This window comes from Bacillus rossius, chromosome 1 (assembly GCF_032445375.1).
Source record: "Bacillus rossius redtenbacheri isolate Brsri chromosome 1, Brsri_v3, whole genome shotgun sequence".
In the NCBI taxonomy this organism is placed as follows: domain Eukaryota; kingdom Metazoa; phylum Arthropoda; class Insecta; order Phasmatodea; family Bacillidae; genus Bacillus; species Bacillus rossius.
Genome location: NC_086330.1, coordinates 259,207,609 through 259,233,245, shown reverse-complemented (window position 1 = coordinate 259,233,245; position 25,637 = coordinate 259,207,609). Strand labels below are relative to the sequence as shown.

Genomic DNA, 25,637 nt, shown 5'->3' with positions numbered 1-25,637 from the left:
ATGTTCATCTGCGGGATTCAATTAATGATGACTTAAATGCACAAAATGTAGGCAGAACAACTATTCCCCCAGCAACATGCATTGGACGTCCTCGGCATATGTATGAATACACTCAAGATGCTATGTCGTATGTACGTCTTTATGGCACACCAGATTTGTTTATCATGTTCGCGTGCAATCCACAGTGGACAGAAATTCGACAAGAATTATTACCTGGCCAATCACCCATCGATCGCCATGACATCACTGCAACGCTGTTCAAAAGAAAATTAAAATCACTCATGGATTTTATTGTAGAGCATCGCGTGCTCGGAGAGACGCGTTGTTGAATGTATTCAGTCGAGTGGCAAAAGCGCGGATTGCCACATGCACATATCCTCATTTGGTTGGTTGAGAGGATAATACCGAATGGAATCTATGATGTTATATCAGCAGAAATTCCCGATAATGATGAATATCCACTGTTACATGAGGTGATTACAAAAAAAAATATGATTTACTGTCCCTGTGGAATATTAAATCCCATTTTTCCATGTATGGTTGAAGGGAAATGTTTAAAACACTACCCAAGACAATTATTAGCAGAAACAATTACTGGAAAAGATGATTTTCGCCGTTACTCTCAAAGACATTTAAAGCACACATAAACGTAGAATTTTGCCAGTCCGTGAAATCTATTAAGTACATTTGCAAGTACTGAACAAAGGTAGTGACATGGCTGTGTTCGGAGTTGCTGCCGAAAATTCAAACGATGAAGTCACTCAATTTCTAATGGGCCGCTATGGTAGCAGTAACGAAGCTATATGGCGTATTTTTTTCATCTGCAATACATGAAAGACACCCCACAGTTGTTCACTTAGCCGTACATTTGGAAAATGGTCAAAGAGTGTATTTTACATCAGAGAATGCATTACAACGAGTTGACAGGCCGCCATATACAACATTGACCAGCTTCTTTGAAATGTGCCAGAATGATGACTTTTCCAGAACGCTGCTTTACTTTGAAATGCCAAGATATTATACCTGGAACTAATCGTCAAAGAAATTTCAAAGACGGAAACAAGGGCAGCCAGTTCCAGGTTACCCACAAATATTTTCCGCCATGGCACTAGGACGTCTTTACATAGTCCATCCCAGTCAAGACGAGTATTTTTATTTGCGTTTACTGTTAGTCAATATTCGTGGCCCAACATCATTCCAACATCTGCGAACAGTTAATGGTGTATTGTGCGGCACATACAGAGAAGCCTGCCAACATTTGGGATTGCTAGAGAATGACGTTCATTGGGACCACACACTCGAAGATGCTGCAATGTCATCAAATGCTAAACAGATACGAACATTGTTTGCTATAATTTTGTGCACATGTTTCCCATCCACACCGATTCATATATGGAACAAATATAAATATCATATTGCCGAAGATATATTGCATCAGATGCATCTTAGAACATTGAATGCAGATTGGCAAATGAACGAAGAAATTCACAATGAGGCATTAATTTTAATTGAGGACATGTGCTTAATACTTACCAACAAAAAATTATTACAGTTAGGAGTGACAACGCCCAATCGCCCAATGCACGACGCATTTAATCAACATTTGAGACGCGAAACCCAATACGATTGCAAAACATTAAGTGAAACCGTTCAAAGACACATACCCCTTCTAAATCAGCAACAAAAATATGCCTACGATACACTCATGCAAGTAGTGAACAATGGAACTAGCGGAACTTTTTTCTGAAATGCGCCCGGTGGAACTGGAAAAAAACATTATTGATATCATTGATTTTGGCAAAGATTCGATCGCAAAATGGTATTGCACTTGCACTTGTATAATCAGTTATAGCACCAACGTTGTTGGAAGGCGGTCGAACAGTTCATACAACACTCAAATTGCCGCTGAACATGCAAGTTAATGAAACTTTAACTTGCAACCTTTCGAGGAATTCTGCGATGGCCAAAGAGTTGCAGCAAAGCAGATTAATCGTTTGGGATGAATGCACGATGGCACACAAAAAATCTTTGGAGGCATTAGACCGCACAATGTAAGTTTTACAAAACAACCAAAACCGGTTAGATGGAGCGATGATTCTATTGACAGATGATTTTCGACAAACATTGCCAGTAATGCCTCGATCAACGCCAGCTGACGAACTAAATGCATGTTTGAAGTCGTCCATTTTATGGAAATACGTCAAGACACTAAAATTAAATATGAATATGAGAGTCGTATTGCAAAATGACGAATCAGGTGAAGTATTTTCCAAACAATTGCTCGATATTGGTAATGGTAAATTCCTGTTGACAAATCGTCTGGATACATTACATACCCTGCAAATTTTTGTCACTTTACTGAATCAAAGATCGAACTCATCGAGATGGTTGTCCCAAACATTGCTGAAAATTACAAAAATCATATTTGGTTAAGTGAACATGTTATATTGGCTGAAAAAAGCATTGATGTCAGTAGTATGTTTTGGCCGGTACTGGCACAGGGTTCAGGGTGTGGAGCTGGAGCCGGGTCAATGACCGATTACTCTGACGTCACAGCGGCCATCTTGGACTCTAAAATTCCTCAAAATTCCAAAAAAATGACTCAAAATGACTCAAAAATTACCGTTTTGAGGAAAAATTTCTCGTTTTCTTCCAAAAAATTAAAAAATTAGGATTTCGAAAAACCTCAAAAGTATTTTGCCTTAGAAAGAACACAAAATCCTAAAAGAGGCTTAAGCATCCATCTCTACAGACTCCGATAAGCCTCTGACGTCATCTAGGATTAAGACGTCACCGTTGCCATTTCCGTTACGACCAAAATCTTAAAAATCCTTATTTATTATCCGTTTTTAATAAAAAAAAATTAAAATTTATAAAAAAATTCAATTAATAAAATTTTTAATTTTTTTTTAAAAACATACTTTTATGACATGGAGCTCGGAGACCTCGGTTCGAATCCGGTGAGGGTAAACAAAATGGTGACCGATCCTTTTGTCACCTAATATGACGTCATGTCCGCAAACTTGAAAATCCGTAAATTTTATGTAAGAAAATATCAGGAAATTTTTTAAAAATTATTATCAAAATTAATCATTTGAATTAAATAATAAAAAATTATTAAAATATTGCTTAAAAAACACTGTTGTACTTATCGTTATGGTCGCCAACTTGGATTTTATAAATGTTGCATGTTTCGTTATGCCCGCCATCTTGGTTGAGTATGATGTCATCGTTACACTTTATGTTACGACCGCCATATTGGATCCTATTAATGTTGCATGTTTTGTTACGGCTGCCATATTGAAAACACGTAATTTCAATGCTAGCAATTCCAAAAAAATTCCAAAAAAATATTTAAAAAATTGCCTACTTCAAATAGGTATTTAGTTACTTAATTGTTTTATGTCCTCGGTTCGATTTCCGGTGAGAGTTAACCAGTAATTTATTAATATATTTAAGATTTCTCAATAAAAAGAAATAAAAACATCTTCCACCACACTCAACATATTGCCACCACTGTATCAATTATCGTTACGGACATCATCTTGAAAATCTTTATATATTACCCGATTTTAATAAAAATATGTTAAAAATTCATCAAAAAATAAACTTATCAGAATACCGATTGATTAGATCGATTCCCGTCCTTGGTTAGAAACCGGTATGCGCCAAAAAATAACAGATCCCTCCTCCACAGAAGCCCCCTACAGACTGACCTCCCCCCACCAGCGCCAAGGTATATATCGTCAACTGGTATGGCGTCATGTCTGCCATATTGTTTTAGTCTGCTGGATGCCACCATTTTGTTTTCATTTACTAAGAGTGTGCCACCATCATGTTAGTGTAATTTTTACATGTTAGAGTTCAGTTATCATTTATTATTGCTGAGGCGCCCGCCATCCTTAAATTTGGACACCATCTTGAAATTGTGTAATTATTTAGCTAGAAATTCGGGAAAAAATCAAAAGTTCATCAAATAAATTGGCAATAAATATACTGATTGATTCGATCGATTCCCGTCCTTGGTTCGATCCCTGGACGATGCAAAACATCTTAATTTTTATGTAATTTCAATAAATAATGACCAAAGTCCTAAAGGAAGCATAGTTTCCAACTGAACCATCATCCTATAAGTCATTACGACCACCATCTTGGATATTAGTATTTATTGACCTAGAAATTTGGGAAAGATTTCAAAATTCACCGAAAACATAACACATTACATTACATATTGAATCAATACTTGGTTCGATCTATGGACGAAGCTAAAAATAAATTTCATTTAAAAACCAGAAAAGTGTCAGGTTCGAGAAATAAAAGCCCGCAAGTTCTTTTACAAACATAATACTTATTACATAATTTCTATTCTACTACAGGATCACATGCGAAAGCCAGCAATCTTATAAACATTTAGCCCTGCATAAGCGCGAAATGACTAATTCTTAGCTCCAATCGGTTTATACTAGACAGAGACCAACCAGAACCTTTACTGACATATTCCTCCTGTTCTTGACAGAGTTTCTGGATACCATTTTTAACAGTTTGCTTCACATCGTCAGTACTGTAAATTACTGCAGCCGATGTCTTGAATGCACAATTCTTCAATTTTTCATCGAACGAATATGGCTTTCCATATATACAGTCCAACCACAAGTTATATTTCAAAGGTCTGTTTGTTGCTGCATCATCAGTTACCTGATTCATTATGTTCTGTCTGATATCGTCAAGAAAATTACAAATGTCTTTCATGAAATTCTGGCTTGTACTAGAACTCATTCTTTCCTCAACAATGTGAAGTTCACAAGCTAGCAGAATCTGTTTATGCATTTTTTTGTTATTTTTTTCATTTTAAAGTTTTTATTAATTAAATGTTTTATTAATTATTTTTTTGCTATTTTATGATAAGAAAGAAAAGTGTGATGGTTTTCTCCGTGTGCTCCCGATTATTATAGTCAATACTTTTGCTCCTGATTATTCTTGTCAATATGATGATGGGTTTTTTTTCCGTTTGCTCCTGATTATTCCTGTGGTTTCTTCAAGTGCTTCTGTCTATTCTGAGAAACCGCTCTCTGCATGAAGGATTTTTTTACCGAATGAGTCATGGCATTTTATTTTGAGCTACATTTAATTCCTGAATTTCTGCTAGTAAATCAGCACTTGCAATTTTTTTACCATGTGGAATTTAAAAAAATAAACAACCACTACTCAGTCAAATAATATACCATAAGCAATAACATGGAAGATGAACTTCCTTCTTCTTGGTGTCTAGTTAAGCCATCCTTCTTTTGCGATCGTTAGTGAGCATCCCGCAGCCCACATAAAAGAACAAAATAATATTTACCTGTTAGCAACATATGGTTTCATCTGTTGACAATCATCGACACTACTTTAAACAGGTTATTTTGCACGAGATAAATGAACTCTCACCACTAAATGGTGCTACTGTAGTCAGTTATAGCCAAGTAGTATCGTAGGCGCGTAGCCTCGTGTCCTGTTAGCTACGTAGTACTGTAGCCTCGCGGTCTCGTAACCGTGAGATCTGGAAGATTCGTAGTCCTATAGTCTCGCGATCACGTAACCTTGTAGACTCGCAATCGCATAGTCTCGTAACCTCATGGCTCGTAGTCATGTAGTCATGATGCCTTGGAGCCTCGTAGACTTGTAGCTACGTAACCAAGTAGGTTTGTAATCTTATAACATAAAGCTGTTGGAGCAGTTGGAGCAAAAGAGAAAATTTCGTCGAAGACAGATGCGGCAATTTGAGCCTTGTAGACGTGTAGCTTCGTAGTCAAGTACTCATGTATACATGCAGTTCTGTAGTATCGTAGTATCGTAGCCTCTTGGTCTTGTAGTCAAATAGCACAAGGCCTAAGACTATTTGGAGTCAAATACTTTTGACATCATTGATTGTTGGAGCCGTAGACAGTTGGAGCATTTGTAGCTGATGGAACTTTGAAGGTTTGGAGCTGTTGGAGCTTTGGAGCTTTGGAGCATTTGGAGCATTTGGAGCTGTTGGAGCTTTGGAACAATTTTTAAAAAATTTTTTTTGGAATTTTTTCGGAATTTGTAGCATTGAAACTACGGATTTTCAAGATGGTAGCCGTAACGAAACATGCAACATTAATAGGATCCAATATGGTGGTCTTACATAAAGTGTAACGATGACATCGTACTCAACCAAGATAGTGGGCATAAAGATACATGAAACATTTATAAAATCCAAGATGGCGACCATAACGTTAAGTGCAACAGTGATTTTTAAGCAATATTTTATTAATGTTTTATTATTTAATTCGATTGATTATTTTTTTTAATTTTTTTTTCAAATTTTGATTTTATTACACAAAAATTACGGATTATCAAGTTGGCGGATATGTCATCATACTAGGTGACAAAATATATACTTTGAATTAAATTGGTGGGGTCAGTCTGCCAGCGGCTTCCTTGGAAGAAGGATTGGTCGCCATTTTGTTTACCGTCACCGTGTTCGAACCGAGGACTCCGAACTCCATGTCGAAAAAGTATGTTTAAAAAAATATATTAATTGAAATTTTTTATAAATTTTAATTTTTTTTCATTAAAATCGGATAATAAGTAAAGATTTTCAAGATGACGGTCGTAACGGAAATTGCAACGGTGATGTCATAATCCTAGGTGACGTCAGAGGCTTATCGGAGGCTGTAGACATGGATGTAAGCCTCTTTTAGGATTTTGTGTTCTTTCTATGGCAAAAGATTTTTGAAGTTTTTTCGAAATCCTAATTTTTGAATTTTTTGGAAGAAAACGAGAAATTTTTCCTCAAAATGGGAATTTTTGAGTCTTTTTGAGTCTTTTTTTTTTTGGAATTTTGAGGAATTATTGGGTCCAAGATGGCCGCCGTGACGTCAGACCAATTGGTCATTGACCCGGCTCCAGCTGCACACTTTGAACCCTGTGCCAATACCGTCCAAAACATACTACTGATGTCAACGAAATGAATTTTCAAATTCAAAGTAAGATAGCTGGTGAATTTATGACATACAAATCGATTGATTCCGTTACTAACCAAGATGATGTTGTCAACTATCCAACGGAATTTTTAAATTCCTTGAAATTGCCCGGATTACTACCTCACAATCTACAACAAATAATCGGATCGGTAATCATAATGTTACGAAACATGAACCAGCCACGTTTTTGTAATGCCGTCCGGCTTGCGGTGAAGTTATTAATGAACAACGTCATCGAAGCCACAATTTTAAAAGGGAAGTATAAATGCGAAAACGTTTTGATTCCACGCATCCCTATGATTAAAAACGACATGCCATTTGACTTTAAGTGGTTACAATTTCCAGTGCGGCTTGCATTTGCAATGTCAATAAATTTATCGCAAGGGCAGTCGTTAAGTGTTTGTGGCATAAATCTTGAAAATCCATGTTTTTCACATGGCCAACTGTATGTCGCCTGTTACCGTTTCGGAAAACCATCAGCATTATTTATTTGCACACCAGAAAATAAAACTAAGAATGTTGTGTATCAACAAGCATTACAATAAAAATTATGTTATAGAGATAATAAAAAATTACAAACATATACAATATCAAAATATACAAAATAGAAATAATAATTATTAGTATAGTATTCCAGCTTGAATTGAATGACAGGGCAACATCTGTCGGGTCAGCTAGTATAATATAACAATAATGTTGTCAGCTCAACAAATTGTAGGTTTGTTTCTAGGAAGTATTGACAAACTGATTTCAGTCGTTTGAATAAATACAGGTATTCGAACATATTTTTTTTTATATTATAGTTTTGTTACGAACGCAGACAGGACCACGACGCGTGCCCGGTTCAGAGCTGGCTGGCGGCCCCGCACGGTTACTGACGTCGCGCGCAGTCCATTGACGTAAAGCATGCCACGCATGCCTGACCAGATTACAAGGGTCCTCGCTACCCACCCTCTCTCCTCTCCCACCGCATCGACCCGCCTCGGGCTATTGTCACCTTTAGCGGCCTGGGAATTCCGGGGTTACAGAGGTCGCCGCGAGCAGTGGCGTGAATAAGCGTTGCTTTTTCTGGAGTCAGGTCGGCCCGGGATGACGCGACACGTCACATCTGCTCTCGTCCCTTCGAGAAAGACGCCACAGGTATATAAGTAACGACGCCGGCCTCCGCGGGAGTTCCGAGAACGGCGCGACGAGGAAGAACGGGACCGTGAGAGTGCGACTGAGTGGCGCGAGGCTCTGTGTATGTGCGGACAGGCGCGATTTAAGGGGCGAATCACCTTCGAGCCTGTGAGGAGTGCGAAATATGGAACTTGACAGACATTGAGTGACTTCCGAATAAACATTTTTAAGTGCAAGTGATTGGTGATCAGACATTTTGAAATACAATTATTTGTTAGTAATGTAAATATTAGAAATTAATAAAAATTTATAAAACTGCAATAAAACATAATTGGGCTATCCCTTAGGAACACAGTTCCCCCACATTATACTCCTAACAGTGTGTGTTTTAAAATGTTTCAGGTTAGTATTTTAGTAATGCTATAAAAGGAAAACTTTCAACATGTGCGGATACTTTAAAGAATATATAGTCCATTGAAATGTTACATATTTTTTTGGGCTAAGCGTGCGTTTGTTAAAGGACGCAATTTAATTTTTTATATATGAGGGGGGGGGGGGGTGTTAGTGTAAGTTAAATCCAAGTTTGTGGGGTTGCAACCCTCGTCCCACGGCCTCTATATTGGAAAAAGAGGTTCAAATGGTTTTTACAGTTTCTCTGCCAAACTACAGGTCTCACAAAAAATATTATTCAACATTTTGCTTTGCAAATAAATTTATCTACAACTTTTTTCTAGTAACGTTTAGTCGTAGAGCCATAAATAAAAAAGTTATAAGCGAAAATCCAAAAAAATTGAGAAAAAAATAAATTTGTCGATGAAACGTTTTTTTAAATCATTTTACAAAAAAAAAGATATCATACCATTTTTATAGATGGTGTTTTAAGGAACAATTTTTAATATAACATTTTTAAATTTATTTATTAGTTAAGGTTTTACAGCGCTGCGAATCGAATACTATTCTTCAGTATTCATAACTATACATAAATATAAACATTAATGATTTGCCATAATTTTAATCATCTTTTTATTTGTTTTCTGATAATCTTTTTAATTATTGATTATGCAATATTGTTATTAATTAATTATTGATTTGACACTCCATCACAAAACGTTGGAATAATTGATTTTTAAAATAATTTTAAATCATTGAGAATGTCATTATAGAGAATAATGTGAAGGTAGAAAATACCCAAGTGACCATTTGGGAATAAAAGAACATCTGCCTGCTATTATTATAATAATATATTGTTGAAGTTGTTCCTCAACAAGAGAGTTGACCCTGCTTTGCTCACTGTCATTGGTGAACATTTTTTCTCTCTCTTTATATGGTGGTAATAAAGATGATAATTCTCTTGACAGCCTAAGATATAAACAATTCGCCAAGTCAGTGACAAAGAGTACATTTAATTTATCTTCACTTCCTCCAACATAATATACAGCTCGCTTCCACAGCTTCCGAGTCTACCATCAAGTCCAGTCATGACTTAGTAATTATAACAATCCTGAAGACTGGGGCTGGAAAAAACGTGGAATAATATTGATGCCAGTGAAGAGCACTCCCTGAGCTTTTAAAATTAATTTTCTGCAGATGCAAAGGAAACTGTGGAGCGATGTGTGGATGTCGAAAAGCAGGCATGAAATGCTCTGCAGTGTACTTCCATTGTTCTGGGGAGACTTGCAGCAACATAATGGAGCTCTCGAAATTAATTGAAGAAAATTATTTTGAAGATGAACCGCCGACATTGACGCCACTTCCTTCTCCGGTTCTTCCTCAAGCCAATCAGATGCTGAGCCGCAGCCTGGTCCATCAAAAAAACCGAGGACAGAGAAGTTGTGATTTAGAACATCACCGTGGTTTATGCCTACTGGGGATACCACGTAAAAAAACGCGCCTCCAGACTCTACCTCGTAGGTGGTGGGGAAGATTAAATAATTAATTAATAACAAAATTGCATTATCAATAATTAAAAAGATTATCATAAAACAAATAACAAGATGATTAAAAATTATGGCAAATCATTAATATTTATATTTATGTATAGTTATGAATACGTAAGAATAGTATTCGTTTCGCAACGCTGTAAAACCTTAAGAAATAAATAAATTTTAAAAGGTTTATATTAAAAATTGTTCCTCAAAACACCATATATAAAAATGGTCTAATATAATTTTTTTTTTGTAAAATGATTAGAAAAAACGTTAGGCATACATCAACAAATTGATTTTTTTTTCTCAATGTTTTATGTATTTTCGCTTATAACTTGTTTATTTATGGTTCTACGACTTAAAATTACTGGACGAAAGTTGCATATAATTTTATTTCCAAAACAAAATATTTAATAATTTTTTTTGTGAGACTTATAGTTTGGCAGAGAAACTGTAAAAACCATTAGAACCTCTTTTTCCAAGATAGAGGCCGTGGGACAAGAGTTGCAACCCTACAAACTTGGATTTAACTTTACACTAAACCCCCCCCCCCCCCCCCCTTCATATCTAAAATATTAAATTTGCGTCCTCTGACAAACGCAACCCCAAATGTAACTTTTCAATGGACTAATACTAACAAGTGAATTTTGAAAAGCTGGGCAGTATATTAAAAGGCTTCCTGGTCGAAAATCAAGCCCCAAGCTGGAGTTAAGGGTTTTTTTCCTGTTAAATCTGAAAATTAGAATCAACTAAATAAGATTAGAAAAATACACATACATATACATTTTTCAATTAAATGTGTTTTAAAATCGTTTAGATTAATCTGTTTTAATGTTTCTACTAGACTGCAACGTTTAGTTTGGACAGTACATAAAAGGTAGCGTCACCTTCCTTATGTTTTAGAAAACCAACAAAAAGTTAAATATTTTTGACGTCATGTTTGTTATGCACAATTTTCCTGGATAGTAAATTAAATGTAATTTTATAGTTGCTATTAAATTATGTTATGACTATTCAGGTTTACAAAATGTATTCCAAGAAAGTTTCACTACAATATACATACATAGTTTGCTTTGGAACACAAATACGTTTTAGGTCCGCCATCTTGACGGATTCGGCTCGTGCCTAAAGCAGTTTCTGCATGAATGTGCATTGGACTTTTAAACTGTCAAATATCCATTGTGTAATAAGCGCTTATTCGATTGCATTTCTGTTGCATACTAAAATTGCACCCTCCAAGCACCTAAAGAAATATTCTCAAACGCACGCAATGATAATTAAGGTTTAGGGGGAAATGTTACATTTTCAAAAATGAGGCATATACATGCGACGCGTTCGTTACTCCTGTTGTTTAACTAGCCATAAGAAATCAATAGTGCGATATTTTTGAACAGAATTATAGTAAGGTTGTAAAAGAAAGGAAACATTTTTTTCCCGTTTTCCCTTAAAACGAATAATTTTCGTATATTTATCACGCTCGGCATTATTATTAATAATTCCACGTTAAATTTGATGTCCGCGTTTGCAACATGAGAACACACGAATTTTCTGGTTACTGAGGTTAGATGTTTACACATCATTGGCCATTACTGAAAGATTAGCTCTATTTTTATTTTTTTTATTTTAGAAATATCTATATATTAGTTTCGGAAACTCGTTGAGTACTTTGAGAAACATTAAAAAATTGTATATATTTTTTTAATTTACTATGATTTCTAATTTACAATTTGTAAATTTATAAGCCTGCAATATTAAATTTATAGTTTTTTGAATATGGCCATAACTGGTGTATACCCACAAAAGTAAAAAATAAAATTGCCTTCTTAGAAATGGATTAAACATTGTTTTCATAATTGCCATGTGCTTGGTCTCTTCTTAAGTCAATTGTATTTTAATGTTAATAAAATACTGTAAAATTAAAGAATCATACATTTTATTTTAAATTATTTATTCGCTATAAATTAAAAATTGATTTTAAACTTTATTTCAGCACATTTGAGAAAGTAAATGTTTTAAGAAGCTTGTGTCGAAGACATGTAACTGATAGTAAGATTTGTTAAGATTTAACCAAACATAATTTTTGTATTATTTTACTATTTTATGGATGCATTTATTAAGTTAAACAGGCGGCCCTGCAGTCTGAGGACCCATGCAACTGCATGTATCACATGGCCCTTAATTTGTTTCTGGTTACACAAATATGGGCAAATAACTGATGGTCTGCTACGGGGTATTCCTTAGTTAATACTATATTCTTGTAAGGATGACGGATTAGGTCACCAGTAGTAAAAGACTGATTTTTTTTTTTGCAAATGGGACAGAAATATTAATGTAAAATTATAGATGTTTGTAAATTTTTACATCTACATGAAAACAAACTGTATCACTTCAACGTAGTGTTCGCAGTTATACTGATTTCATATAATTACCCAGACAGTTTTGCTTTTTTTTTTGTCCCAGTACCTCGAATAGTAAAAGTTATTTGTAAAATGTTCCCTAAAAAACGCTTTCCAGAGTTAACTGCGCTTGTTAATAAGCATAATAAAGCCAATATAAACTATGATGGAATGAAACATCAAATAAAATACAAAATTGTGTGCCAATTTTTGTAATAAATATTTAGTTTTATCTTGAAAAACATATTTCATGTATGCCATAATAACCATAGCCATGTGTTGTAGAATGCTACAATGTTTCATGTAGTTTTCTTATGTAACTTTTTCTTGGTGACTGGTTTCTGAAGGAATCTTTTGTAAAAATGCAAAAAAAAATCAAAAAAATCACGTGTAGTTATTTTATCTATTCACAGGAGACAAATTGTATGTTTTCCCACTCCACTCTACTTCAACCACCTTTAGTCCAGTCATTACGTCGGAAAAAACGGGTTCGAAATGCAAATGAACTGAGAAAGCTAAATTTTGGATATTACGTGGGAGTGGCGGGGCCTAGAAAAGCTTAACTTCAAATTGTCAACCAAACTTACCTTGTGCATTTTCCGCCATTTCGAAAAAAAGGGTTAAATTCAGTTTTTTCATATAACTCGGTTCTCCATTGAGATAGGAAAAAGTCTATGCAATACTTTTTTGTTGACTTTTTTACGATCTACAATAAAGGTCCTCTACACTTTTCACGTATCGTTCATCGTTTTTGAGATATCGATCGAAAAAAAAAACAACATAAATTTGGGGAGTGAAATTCGTTTTTTGAAATTTTCTTTTTTCTCGTGAAAGATATCGAAAAACATGTCTTGTATCAAACTTGTAGAGCGTGTTCAGATCTACAATTTCGTTTTCATTTTTTATTTTCGACAAAAATTACGACCTCTAGGGCGCCGCAAAATTTCCCGCAGCGCGCCCGACGCTGTAATGTGCGTCTCTCCATAGAGGTCAGGTATAAAAGAACCTTTTTTTCGTGTTCGTGCAGGAACATCTGCTCCTTTTCGCAGCATTCCAGTCAGTTGTTTCGAGTCTTTTGAAGTGAGCGTACGTGTTTAAAATTTTTTGTGAAAATGGTTAATTGTTTAATTTGCAAAATAACCTCTGATTAAAGACATTTGTGTGGCTAAAAAGAGAGCTGTTCAGACTCTCTTAGCGGCGAGCGTGAAAAGAAGACGTGTGGAGCATCAACACATGTTACAAAATATAGATTCAGTGAGTGTTTACAGTTCGTGCTACAAAATAATATGGAAACCAAAGACTAGCATCGATTGCTTCTCGACGAAGTGAATCTCCATCGCAAGAACCATAACCCGAAGAACAACTGCAGGTCATACCCACTTTTGATTTTAAAAATCGATGTTTATTTTGTGGAGAATTATTTTGCGACGAATCAAAATTGCCAGTGCATAAACGGTAAAATAAAAACCATTCGGTGGAAAAAAAATCAATGAATGACAATTTTCTGGGATACTTGTTTGAACGTGACGATGAATTTACCAATTCTGTCATCGAGCGTACTCATTGTGTACCTGATCTCGTCGCAGTAGGAGCTCGATACCATCGAGCATGTATTTCTCATGTATACCATGCTGAGGGGATTAAGGAAGGATGGCCTACGGGGGACAAAGTAGACGAGGCAATGGAGGGAATTTACTCTTTTCTAAAAGAAAATTCCGACGAATGTCAATTTGCTATGAACGAGTTAATGAACCAAATAAATGGAGATTTCGTTCCTCGCATCAGAACGGTTAAAAATCATTTGCAAGCGAAGTATGGAGACCACATTCTCATAAACGAAAAACAAGGACGGGATTGCGTGGTGTGCTTTCGAAATAGCGGTTTTAAAATACTTTCGGAGAAATGGTACGGAGAAAAGAAAAAGGACTATCATGAAGAAAGATTGAGAGTTATTCGCGAAGTCATAAAACCACCTTCATCACATTTGATCAACCGCTGTACTAGAAAGCTTGCGACATCGTGCTGACTCAACATCTGATTTAAAAAAAAAGGTCATATTGAGACTTGGTGGATTGCATCGACTGATGTCGTTCAAGGGAACAATTGGCATGATCAAGTCGGGTAGTGGGTATGAAGAGCTTTTCAAGCTCATTTATGCAGACAATTGTGAAGAAAAAAATTCTTGCCGCTCATGCATAAGCGAGAGCTGTTCGCGCTCACATTTTGTCACACACAGCTTTGTCAAAAATGGTACTGGACTCGCTGGAATTAGACGATAAGGAACGTGATGATCTAGATTACTACGCGGAAGATGTTTTCAATCGACCTAACATCAAGACTGCCGCAAAGAACAATGGAGTGAAAAGCATATACGACAAATTTGCAAAAGGATTAGATGCAATCGAAAACAGAGGTCCTACGGCAAAACTATAGGGAAAGTACCATCGAATGGTTTCTCTGGTGAAAAACTTCTGGAAGCAGAAAGATCCAGTAATCGGGAACTTCATCTCGATACCATACAAAAAATGCTTTCTTTCTTTCATGCCAGCGGCCACTTCCTGTATGCGAAGTCTGCTCGTTTATACCTACAAGATATGCGAGCTCTGCATGAAATAATACCCATAGAATATTATGTCAAGTTCACTGGACATGGCTACTTTACGATTCGTTGCACGGAAAAAATTTGGTCTGGGATTATGTCAGACATGACGATAGAGCAGACTCTTATGCGATCCTTGAAGACAGCAGGAGGACTGACTCAGGGACGGGGATTACAGACAGTACAATAGCATCGTGGACTTTGGGCATGGTTCAGCTTCAAAACATTTGTGAACAAATTGAAACTTTTTTCGGAGTATCTTGAGACCCTCGCGGATTTCTCGAGACAATTGTGACGTTGATAAATTGGATATGTGGCTCGCAGGTCATAATCATTTTCCTCAGAAGAAAGAATTTATGTATATCGGTACAGGAGTTATTGCAAACGAGAACATTAATTGTCATCTTGCATAATAAATTGGTCGCGACATGATGACTAAAATCATAGGAGCGGATTTCGGGTCCTTGTCAATCAGAAGGAAGGGTATAGAGCTCTCTATCGGCAGTAAATACCAGCATTACAGTCGACGAGTCACCAGTTCCGATTATCCATTGTTGCTTTTTCTAAAGAATGTGCATAGCGAAGAATTCCGAGACTGACCTGAAAATATTTCTCGCTTACGAGCTCGCTCCATTCCCATTGTCTTTGTTCACCGAAGAAGGAATGCGAAAAGGAACAAATTTGCTATTATACAATGCCTTCGAACCTTTGGCAGAAAATTTACAACCTGGTGACAGACATCACATAATCGACGGTGGTTTCCTTCTGCACAAAGTTATTAGGGTTGAATCGAGATGTTTGCCTAATCTGCAAGAAATGACTCACATACATGCAACAACACTTTGGAGAAAATGTGACAGTTGTATTCGACGTTAATCCGAATGACATGAGACTCGCAGGAACTAAAACTTCGGAAAGGGCACGACGTTCTAGGAAGAAACAATCACCAGAGTTCACAATTGATGAAACTACTGCTCCGAAAGTTAGCCAGGAGAAGTTTCTTGTAAGGGACCAAAATAAAGACAACTTAAACAAATGATTTGCTGTTATTTTACAAAAACCAAAATAAAAGTAGAGCAGGCTATTGAGGACGCTGATGCCCTCATTTTAAACACAGAAATTAAAGAAGCATCGATTTATGACTCTGTGGAAATCGTCGGCGAATATATTTCGATCTTTTGGTTTTAATTACCGGATTTGCACAGGACAGAAAAAAATATATTTTATCGCAAACCAGTCAAAGGCAAAACACCGGCAAAACTGTACTCTCCGAATAGTTTCAAGCATGATAAGTCTGTTCTTGAAAACATTCTTTTCATTCATGCTTTCAGCGGTTGCGACACCACGTCGTCTTTTTATAATATTGGAAAGTCGAAATTCATCAACACCCTCGAGAAGAACCCGAGCCTACGGTCATCGGTAGAATTATTTAAGCAAGAAAAGGTTGATCCAGAGATTCTAGCTTGCGCTGGAAAGCGATTCCTTACCGCTCTGTATGGCGGTGATAAAGAGGAGACATCGATTGATATTTTGCGATTCCGCTCGCAAAATCAATGACGACAAAAAAGTTGAATAATCTTTCACTTTTCCCACCAACGGAAAGCGCAGTCCGCCAACACGTTTTACGGACATATCTACAGGTACAAACGTAGCTCGGATTTTTCAAAGATCTTCAGGAATAGGGGTTGGCGACAAGACTAATTACGGGCTTGAACCAATTTGCACCACAGCCGAACCCACTCCACCTGAACTTTATTTTTAATAATAAATATAAACACTAGTATGTGCAAATAATTATAAATTTTTGTTCAAGGAAAAAAAAATACTTTGAATGACTGACGGTACTTATTGGTACCACCTTAAAATTTAATAAAAATTATCAAAAACATTTTTTTGTAAAAAATTGGCATACATAATTGTAAATATTTTATTCAAATTCCGCAGAATACAAATAAAATTTTAAGTCTTTAATATGTTCAGCAAGAAAGGGTTAAAACTCATTTCGTGCGTGCAGGAAAGCAGGAATCAGTTGCGCCGTTATTTGCCTGCACTGTAGTGGACAAACTTGCAACAACGTCGCCAGAGTCGACATTCAACAACGATCACGATGATGATGATGATGATTATGATGTTTCGACCGTCACAGTATCATTACCTGTGGTTCAAGAGTCTTCACGACTTGAAGAGTCTACCGTGGAGGAACTTCTTCAGCCAGCACCATCAAAACGACGAAAAATATTTGAAAAAAATGACCGCCCTTAATTATTATTTTTTACTACACAAAAATTATTTGATCATTAAATCTCATGTGTTTGATTTATAATTTGGCTGATTTATTAATTTATTTTGAATTGCATTAATTCGCTGAACAACGTTCCATCCATTTTGACATGTGGCTACAACTGTGTGAGCAGCTAAATCAAAACTGGGCACAGTCTTACCGACTTTGCGGCGCGCTAGAGGTCGTAATTTTTGTCAAAAATAAAAAAATAAAAAACCAAATTGTAGGTCTGAACATGCTCTACAAGTTTTATTCTAGACATTTGTTTGATATCTTTCACGTGAAAAAAAGAAAATAGCAAAAAACGAATTTCACTCCCCAAATTTAAGGTTTTTTCAATCAATATCTCAATAACGATGAGCGATACGTGAAAAGTGTAGAGGACCTTAATTGTAGATAGTACAAACATCAAAAAAAGGTAATGTATAAACATTCGTATCTCAATGGGGAACCGAGTTATGATGAAAAAACTGTATTTAACCCTTTCTTCAAGATGGCCGAAAATGCACAAGGTAAGTTTTGTCGAAAATTTGAAGTTAAGCTTTTATAGGCCTCCCCCCCCCCTCCTTACATAATATCCAAAATTTAGCTTTCTCGGTTCATTTGCATTTCCAAATGTATATAATGACTGGACTGCTTAGCTCAACCGTTTCACAACCTCCTTGACCTCACCCATCACGTAGTTCTTGCTCTCTCTCTCTCTCTCTTTCATATTCTTGCTTGTGCACGGTCAAAACGCTGTGGTAGCTATACAGCAGTTCTCGTGGCTACCCGCGGAAATAAAAGCAAGCTGGAACCATCAAAACCTACGGCGGCTGAGAGCCAAGCCAGCCTTACCTATAACACCTGCACCATACAAACGTATTCAAACTTTTAAAACAACTTCTTAATTTTAATTTTAAAAACATAAATAAAATCTTTAATTAAAAAATTGCATGTGGGAATGACTCTGTTATGGTGATACCATAGCAGGTTTGGCTGTAACTTTTGATGTAGTTGCTTGCAAGTCTGTTAGGTACTAATGCCATTTTCCATCGTTCCTGAAAGTTCGGAACATCATCTTGGAAACAACAAGTAAAGTGCTGAAATTCATAGTTCAGAAATTCTGAAATTATAATTAATGGGCACCAAAACCGAGGTCTTCAGCACACAGTAACTAAAACTGGCGGCAAGGAAAAACCACTTAAACAACAAAATTAATCCAAAATAGGTAGATGTTAGAATTTTAAATCACTGTGGAGGTTCCAAGAAGAGCACTTACTCTCCTCTTCAGGATTAAATGACAATGAGCCCATGCAGAATTTTATATAAGGTTTTTTTATTGCCATTAGTTCATTGGTTGATTGTATTTTTAAAAATTAATTTATTTTACAAGAATAATTTTTAAAAATAAAACATTTCCGGAATTTTTTATTTTTTTTGTGTTTAAGTAAAAAAAAAATATGCGAACACAGAAACCATGAAAGAGTAAATTAATAGATAAATCAGCCATGGTCCATAACGATAATCAAATATCCCAGCATTCGCCTGGAGCGATTTGAAGGAAATCATAAAAATCTAATTTAGAATGACTGGACCGGAATAAATTAAATATCGAAATGTGTATATAAAAATATTCAAATTAAATATTATTTTATAACACCAAGTTGCTAGCTATGTGCTTTGAAAGCCCAGTCAACTGAAGTTTCTGTGCATAAACATGTGATATAAACCACTATATTGTATTTTTTAAATGTATAATCTTGAAGAAAGCAGTTCTCTCCCCCTTAATGCAATTAAAAAAAAGAGCTCTAACATCTGCTACGTTTCCAATGATGTAATAAAGTGGTTTGATTCTACTGCATGATTCTTTGAATAAGATAAATCACGACTCAGACTAACTCAACAACATGTCTGCAAAAATCGTCTGTTAAAAATATGTATTTAAACTCAGGAGTAAAGGAAAACTGGCTGGTGTATTCGTGTACTCGCAGTATCTGATCTGTTCGAGGCGCGTGTGGCAGGTTCCAAGTGAACCTCCAGAGCGGGCCGGGGCCTCACGCCGCCAAGCTGCTGCACGTGGCGCCTCGCTTCAGGGAGGGCGCAGTGGTGCGCAACTCCTGCCTCGGCGGCGTCTGGGGAAGCGAGGAGAGGGGCGGCGGGCTGCCCATCAGCGCCGGCTCCACCTTCACGCTGTTCGTGCGCTGCGAGCACCATGGGTTCAATGTGAGCTGACTCAGCTGTTGCTCTCCAAGCCAGGGGCTTACGACAGGAGTTGTGCAAACCGATTAAGAAAGAAGGAAATGGGTTGGACGGGACGTCTGGGGTGACATAAAATGCTACGATTAGGTAGGGATGGAATATTATCAGTTTTCTACCATAAATATTATTACTTAAAACCTCTGCAGATTACTGCTAAAAATTCCAAACTCTCTTCAGGGGCGGCTACAGGGCTGCACGCCAGCCTTTACATTAATGTTTTCCTTTTTTGTCAACATTTATGTAAAAAAAACTATGGACTTTAATAGTAAATGGAATAATTAAATTATTATTAGAAAATATTTTAAATATATTATTTCAATTGAGTTTTAATATTTAATATTGTATAAACTTAGAAAATTGATATGCCCTTATATAATGACGTACGTTCTCAATGATTTTATTGCTAGAATTTATCAAATTAACCTAAGTGTTAGTAACAGGATAATATTTTACATTTTAAAAATAAATTTTAAAAAATCTTCATCGAAATTTGGGTTTCAGGTCGGCTTAAAAATGTTGTTTTCAAGATCTTATTTTTCAAAATTTCCTGAGGACGGCCTCAGAACCTACATGCTCTTTATCACTGGGGGCAATTCCATATTTTTCACCCCACCCCTAGGCCACCCTTGTAAGGCCACTGTAAATGATATTAGGGTCACTCATAAATAAATAGCCCAAGTAGGGTCGATTTACAGCTTATTATAAGTGTTAGAGTACATAATTGTACATTGTTGAGTTGTTTGAATTATTTGAAACAAAGTAGCGTAACTCCTGCAAGCAGTCAAAATTTAAAGAAAAAGTGTAGTATTGAAGCAGATTAGCTGGAAGCAGTAAGAATTTATATATATGTTTTTAAGTGGTCTTACAGAAGTTAGTAAAACTGGTTATTTATGCTGATTTAAAAAAATCAAAAGAATTTGTGAAACTGTTACAGTAATAGTTTTTATTAAAATCATGCCTTATGTGACAAGCAAATGCGAACTATACCAATGGTTTTATCTCCATTTGCATAATGCAATATTCATTGGTGCATGTCCCAGTGCTGATTCAACCGAAGGGTTTTAGCGAATGGTCGTTGTGTTTTCCTACGATTATTTTTGGGATTTCATTGGAGAGACAATGGAGCAATGGTGTTTGCCTCAACGCAGATGCCCCTCCGAGCGGAGGAGGATTTGTAGATCGCTTGAGTTTTCCTACAACTCTGCTCGGGGGTAGAGTAGTATTTATTTCAGGAATCAAGCTTGTAGATGCACGAGGGGGAAAAACCTACTTTAAGGGGGTTGTTGATGGATAAAGGTTCAAGCGTAGGGTCAAGGCAGAAATAACCCCATGGTAATGTTGCGATGTCATCATCTGAGATGCACCGCTTGTCATCTCCTGAAGATAATGCCACTTTGGCAGTGGCGTAGCCAGGATTTGTGTATGGGGGTTGTTAAGAAGCATGGCCCCCCTGTATTAAAGCGGGGGGTCCGGGGGTCCTCCCCCGGGAAAATTAGGATTTTAAGGTGTAAAATAGTGCTATCTTAGCAGTTTTCGGTTCTTAAATTTAAATATTGTAATGGTAAATTTTTTATTAATTTTAATATGAAATTTGTTTGAGTGATGAATAAGAAATTAATTAAAGATTTGGTGCTAAGGGGGGGAGGGGGTTAACCCCTAACCCCCCCCCCCCCTGGCTACGCCCCTGCACTTTGGTCACGCGCTCCATGCAAACGATGTGATTCCGAGAACGAAAATGATATTGGGTCACCCATAGACGATAATTTTTATGAAGGAAATCCATATACTGATCAAAAAGCAGTGATCGTATAATGCGAGCCTTCACACCCTTAGCTTTATGTGTAGAAGTGCAATCCTCCATCTTGTAAACATAAAGCTTTGGGCGAAGACTTACGTATTCAGTGATGATCTGTCCTCCGGCCTCATCTTTAATTACCTCTATAACACAGTGGTTAACAGGGGGAAACTTTTGATAATTATCTGGCGCATAGTTGAACATGTTAAATCAAGAAGCCAAATCATGACAAATTGAATCATACAGATTGTGACACTTGATGTGGTTAATTAACGAATCAGTGTTGGAATATAGCAGATGCATAAAGGGGGAAGGGAATTTAACCTGCGTTTAATTGTATGTAAGTCATAAAAGTGGAGTTTCGATAGGTCTAGGATGGTCACGCTAGCGTACAGGGGCTTATTGAAGGTTACAGTACCTTTTTGGAGCTAAATCGGGACCAAGTTGTCATCAAGAATCTGCCTAGCAAAGAACTTCGGACGACCTATCAATCCTGCCGCACCATAGATGGAGTCGTTATCAGGAAATGACACTAATGTCTCTTTTCCGTCTTTAAGGAAAGATAGCCGGAAATGATTCAGAGGTAGAACACCAAGTACATGTTCTTCAAAAAGACAAAAAGTGCAGCTTTTTCTCCCTTGGAAAAGTGAAAGACCGCCCAGAATGAAGAAACACAGACGATTCAACTTGGTAATAGGATCACGACTTCTCAGCCGAGGAAATGACTTAGATGAGATGAATACATGGATAATTTATCTACTACCACAGTTTAGTTTTCCAACATAGTTACAAGTCCAAAGTAAATTAACAATAAATGAATACGGGTATTTTTACGCCTTAATTGTTAGTAGGTATAAATATATAAAACTAATTTAAATTTTATTCTCTCACAAAAACCTGCAAGTATTTTTTAACTTCCTTCCCAAGTCCAATTGTGACAGAGAGGACGTTTTATTTTACAGATGCTCACATGAAATTTTCGAAATGATATCAATGACTATGACTATGCGAAACCACAATTGCATACAACTAACTTTATGTGTGAGACATTAAAAAAAGTGTATTATCATGTTGTTTTTTTTGAGGTAATTACATACTGTGATTTTACTTTTGGACGAAACTTATTTTCCGTGGCGTCATAAAAACTGAAAACAATCACGACGCTCTGAGCTCATGAGAACGCTTTTAAATTTAACCAAATTTAGATCGAAATCAGTGTCGCGTATACTACTGATATGAAAGAAAGAGAGATAATAACATTTTTAAATTATTAATTAAAATCATACGATTCTTACAATCAATCCTCTATTTGTTGTTGGATCTTTTACAAAATCCACTTTATAAACTGTCTTATATTTCCACTAATGCTGCAATTATCATGCTATAACTGATATAACACTTTATAGACTGTCTCCATGGCAAAGTATTGGTTTTAGAATAACTCTATTAAAAAATATTATAAAAAACCTGCAACTGTGTGTAATTTTGCATAGGAAACCATACCCGTCGTCAAAATACGTACAAAAAAAAGTCCATTTGTCCTCAATGTACCTGATTCTGATTGTTGTTAGAGTATGTCCTGTGTATGCGAGTCCTACAATTACTTTGCTCGATGCACAAGTACTTATTATTTGCAGATCCATGTGAATGGTAGCCCGCTAACGTTCTTCGCTCATCGTCAAAGCCCTCACAGTATCAGACATCTGGAAATAATGGAAGGTGCTATCGTCAACTCCGTGTCTTACCACAGCAGACTGGTAAGCACTCTATGTGTTTTTAAGTTATATGGCAAAAGTTCTAATTACACTGTAACGATAACCAATTAGCTGGTGAATACTTCTTCTGGTATATTAAAACAAAGTTGGAGTACGTAGGAAAGCATATTAATACTGTCTAGCAATGTAAGTTTTTTTTTTCACGCTCATATTCTGAACCGTACTAATGCAATTTAAAAGCTCGATATTTACAAAATACCTTTTAATTACCTTCCGACTGTTTTCTGTTGTAACATTTACTATTAAAAGCTTTTTTTAGCTAATGTATCTTCACTCTTCACTCTCAAGTACTTAGCACTTCCTATGGAATTATTTATTTTTTACAGTTTTGCTCTGCAAAGAATTAATTCGTATTTTTTTTTTCAATAACGATATTGTGAGAATTACTTACGCCCCTAAATAATGTTTACAAATAACGTTGAAAATACTATTACCATGTGGAAGTAAAAGCTTAATATAACTATGAGATCTGCACTGAATGATAATTACAGGAAATGCTATTGTTATGTTATAATGTTCACCTGGTCCTGGATACGCTAGTAGAGTGTAATTCGAGGATAATGGTGAAGACTACCATTAGTATCTCTGTTACTTACTATAATTGTTTCGTATTTGACATACTAAACGTTTATCTTAACATTTATAATAAAAATTCTGTCAAATATTTTGTCCATTCTAAGTAATTAATGGGAAAATATGGCATGATGAGGTGGGGGAGGAAGGGCGTTACTGTAATAAATAAAACATTTTTTCGTAACATCTCGTCAATAACGAAGATTTTAGAGAATTAGAAAATTATGAAATGAAAATGGAGCATTGATCAAATACAATGGTGGGGAAAACCAGCGTGTTTGGAAATAAAATTTTTAAGATGTTCTTAAAATAAAGTAGAAGTAAAACAACACTTGATGACAATCTGAAATAAGTAGTTGCTGGGATGAGCAAACGAGTTGAATGTAATTTTTTGGTGGGTGAAAGGAAGAAAAGGAAAGGGGAAATTAAAAACGTGGTGCTGGAACCAACTAATAAATCATTATAAATCACAATTTTTGTGGATATTGTATTTCGTAAAAGCCTCTATACTTAAAAAATGGTAACACCATATTTCTTTGTTTCAGATGTGAACGTTGTTTGAAGTGGAATGGAGTAGAAGAAAGATTTACGTTATTGTAACACAATTTAATGTCGAAAAATAGTCAACAATGTATTTGTATCCTGAATTTACAGGATGTTAAAATATCATATGGAGGAAAATGATTGAAATAAATAATATATGTCTAATTATACTACTAAAATTAAATACATTATTTTATCATACCGTTACACATAGCTTACAGTTCCCGGCCTTCACACAATAAGCTCACACGAGATTTGTTATGTCCAGCCTTGAAAATTGTAAAAAACTTGAATAAACGTAAATTGTATCAGCATAATAAGCTACTAACAAACTTGTTATGTCAATACCTACCATAAAAAAGGTACATTATTATCAGTCTTGAAGTAATATTTCCATACCAGATTAAATACAAAATACGAATTAAAAATTACAACATAAGTTCTGCCAGTGATAATTAATGTTGAACTAATTAAATTAAATCATGAACGAAATGGTTGACAAAGCAAGCTTGTATATCAAATAAAGTCCAGACAAAATAGACGAAAAAGATGCTGAATTTGCATTGAATCCCAACAAGCTGGATTTATGCACAGGTCTTGAATACGTCATTACGAATGATGTGTCAGAAGTCCCCATCGATCCCGCCTGTGCATTGTTTTTTATTCGAGGTCAAAGGTTACCAATTTATGATTTTTAAGTATATCTCTGAAATGATAAGAGCAACCGTAAAAATGGATCAAACAAAGTTTGTAGATCGTAAAATTCTCTACAAAAAGGTATCAATACTTTTTTTCTCTACAAATCACCATTCTCGAGTTATCGCGATTTCAAACCTCGAAAATACTAATATGCACTCATTTGCGGCCAGTATGCATCTTCGGGTCTTCCATTTGAAGAAAGAAATATTGGAGTATTGGTTTTTGTGACTCACGCACTCAAATACGGGGAAAATAAACAATTTTGAGTGAGTCAACTATCTGTCCCTAATTCCATTGGTCGGTAGGCCTTGAGTAACATCTGCTTGCGACACTCCATTGTTCGTGTAGAAACCGGCCTGTACCTGCTTTTTTCAAGGGACATAACTGTAGTAAATCCAGTCAGTTTTGAACGGTTTTTCGTAGTGAATATAGATACGTGTTTGTAGATGATATTTTTACTTTAAACTGTGACGTTACAAAGTTTTATAAAAATGTCAGAATTTTACTTTGCAGCGAATCTTTGACTGAAGGTGAAATTGTGGTTGTTGATCGTGGAATGAAAACTTTGATCGATTCGAGTAATGAAAGGAGTGATGGTTTTGATGAATACCTGAAAGACAAACAATCTGTAACAATCCATAAGCAGTGTCGTAAAGTGTACACCGGGAAGAGCGCATTGCTGCCGCTAAAAGACAAAGCGAA

General features: G+C 36.0%; 1 protein-coding gene across 1 annotated transcript in view; it reads left to right on the top strand.

Moving 5' to 3' along the window:
• LOC134529990 (32 kDa beta-galactoside-binding lectin-like) overlaps nucleotides 1–24,406 on the top strand; it is a 65,725-nt gene extending 41,319 nt beyond the window's left edge. The window contains exons 6-8 of the mRNA XM_063364519.1: nucleotides 19,313–19,514; nucleotides 22,983–23,102; nucleotides 24,239–24,406. Of these exons, the coding sequence (XP_063220589.1) occupies nucleotides 19,313–19,514; nucleotides 22,983–23,102; nucleotides 24,239–24,244 (328 nt within the window). The 3' untranslated portion in view covers nucleotides 24,245–24,406. The remainder of the gene's footprint in view (nucleotides 1–19,312; nucleotides 19,515–22,982; nucleotides 23,103–24,238) is intronic.
• The last annotated feature ends 1,231 nt before the right edge of the window (nucleotides 24,407–25,637 follow it).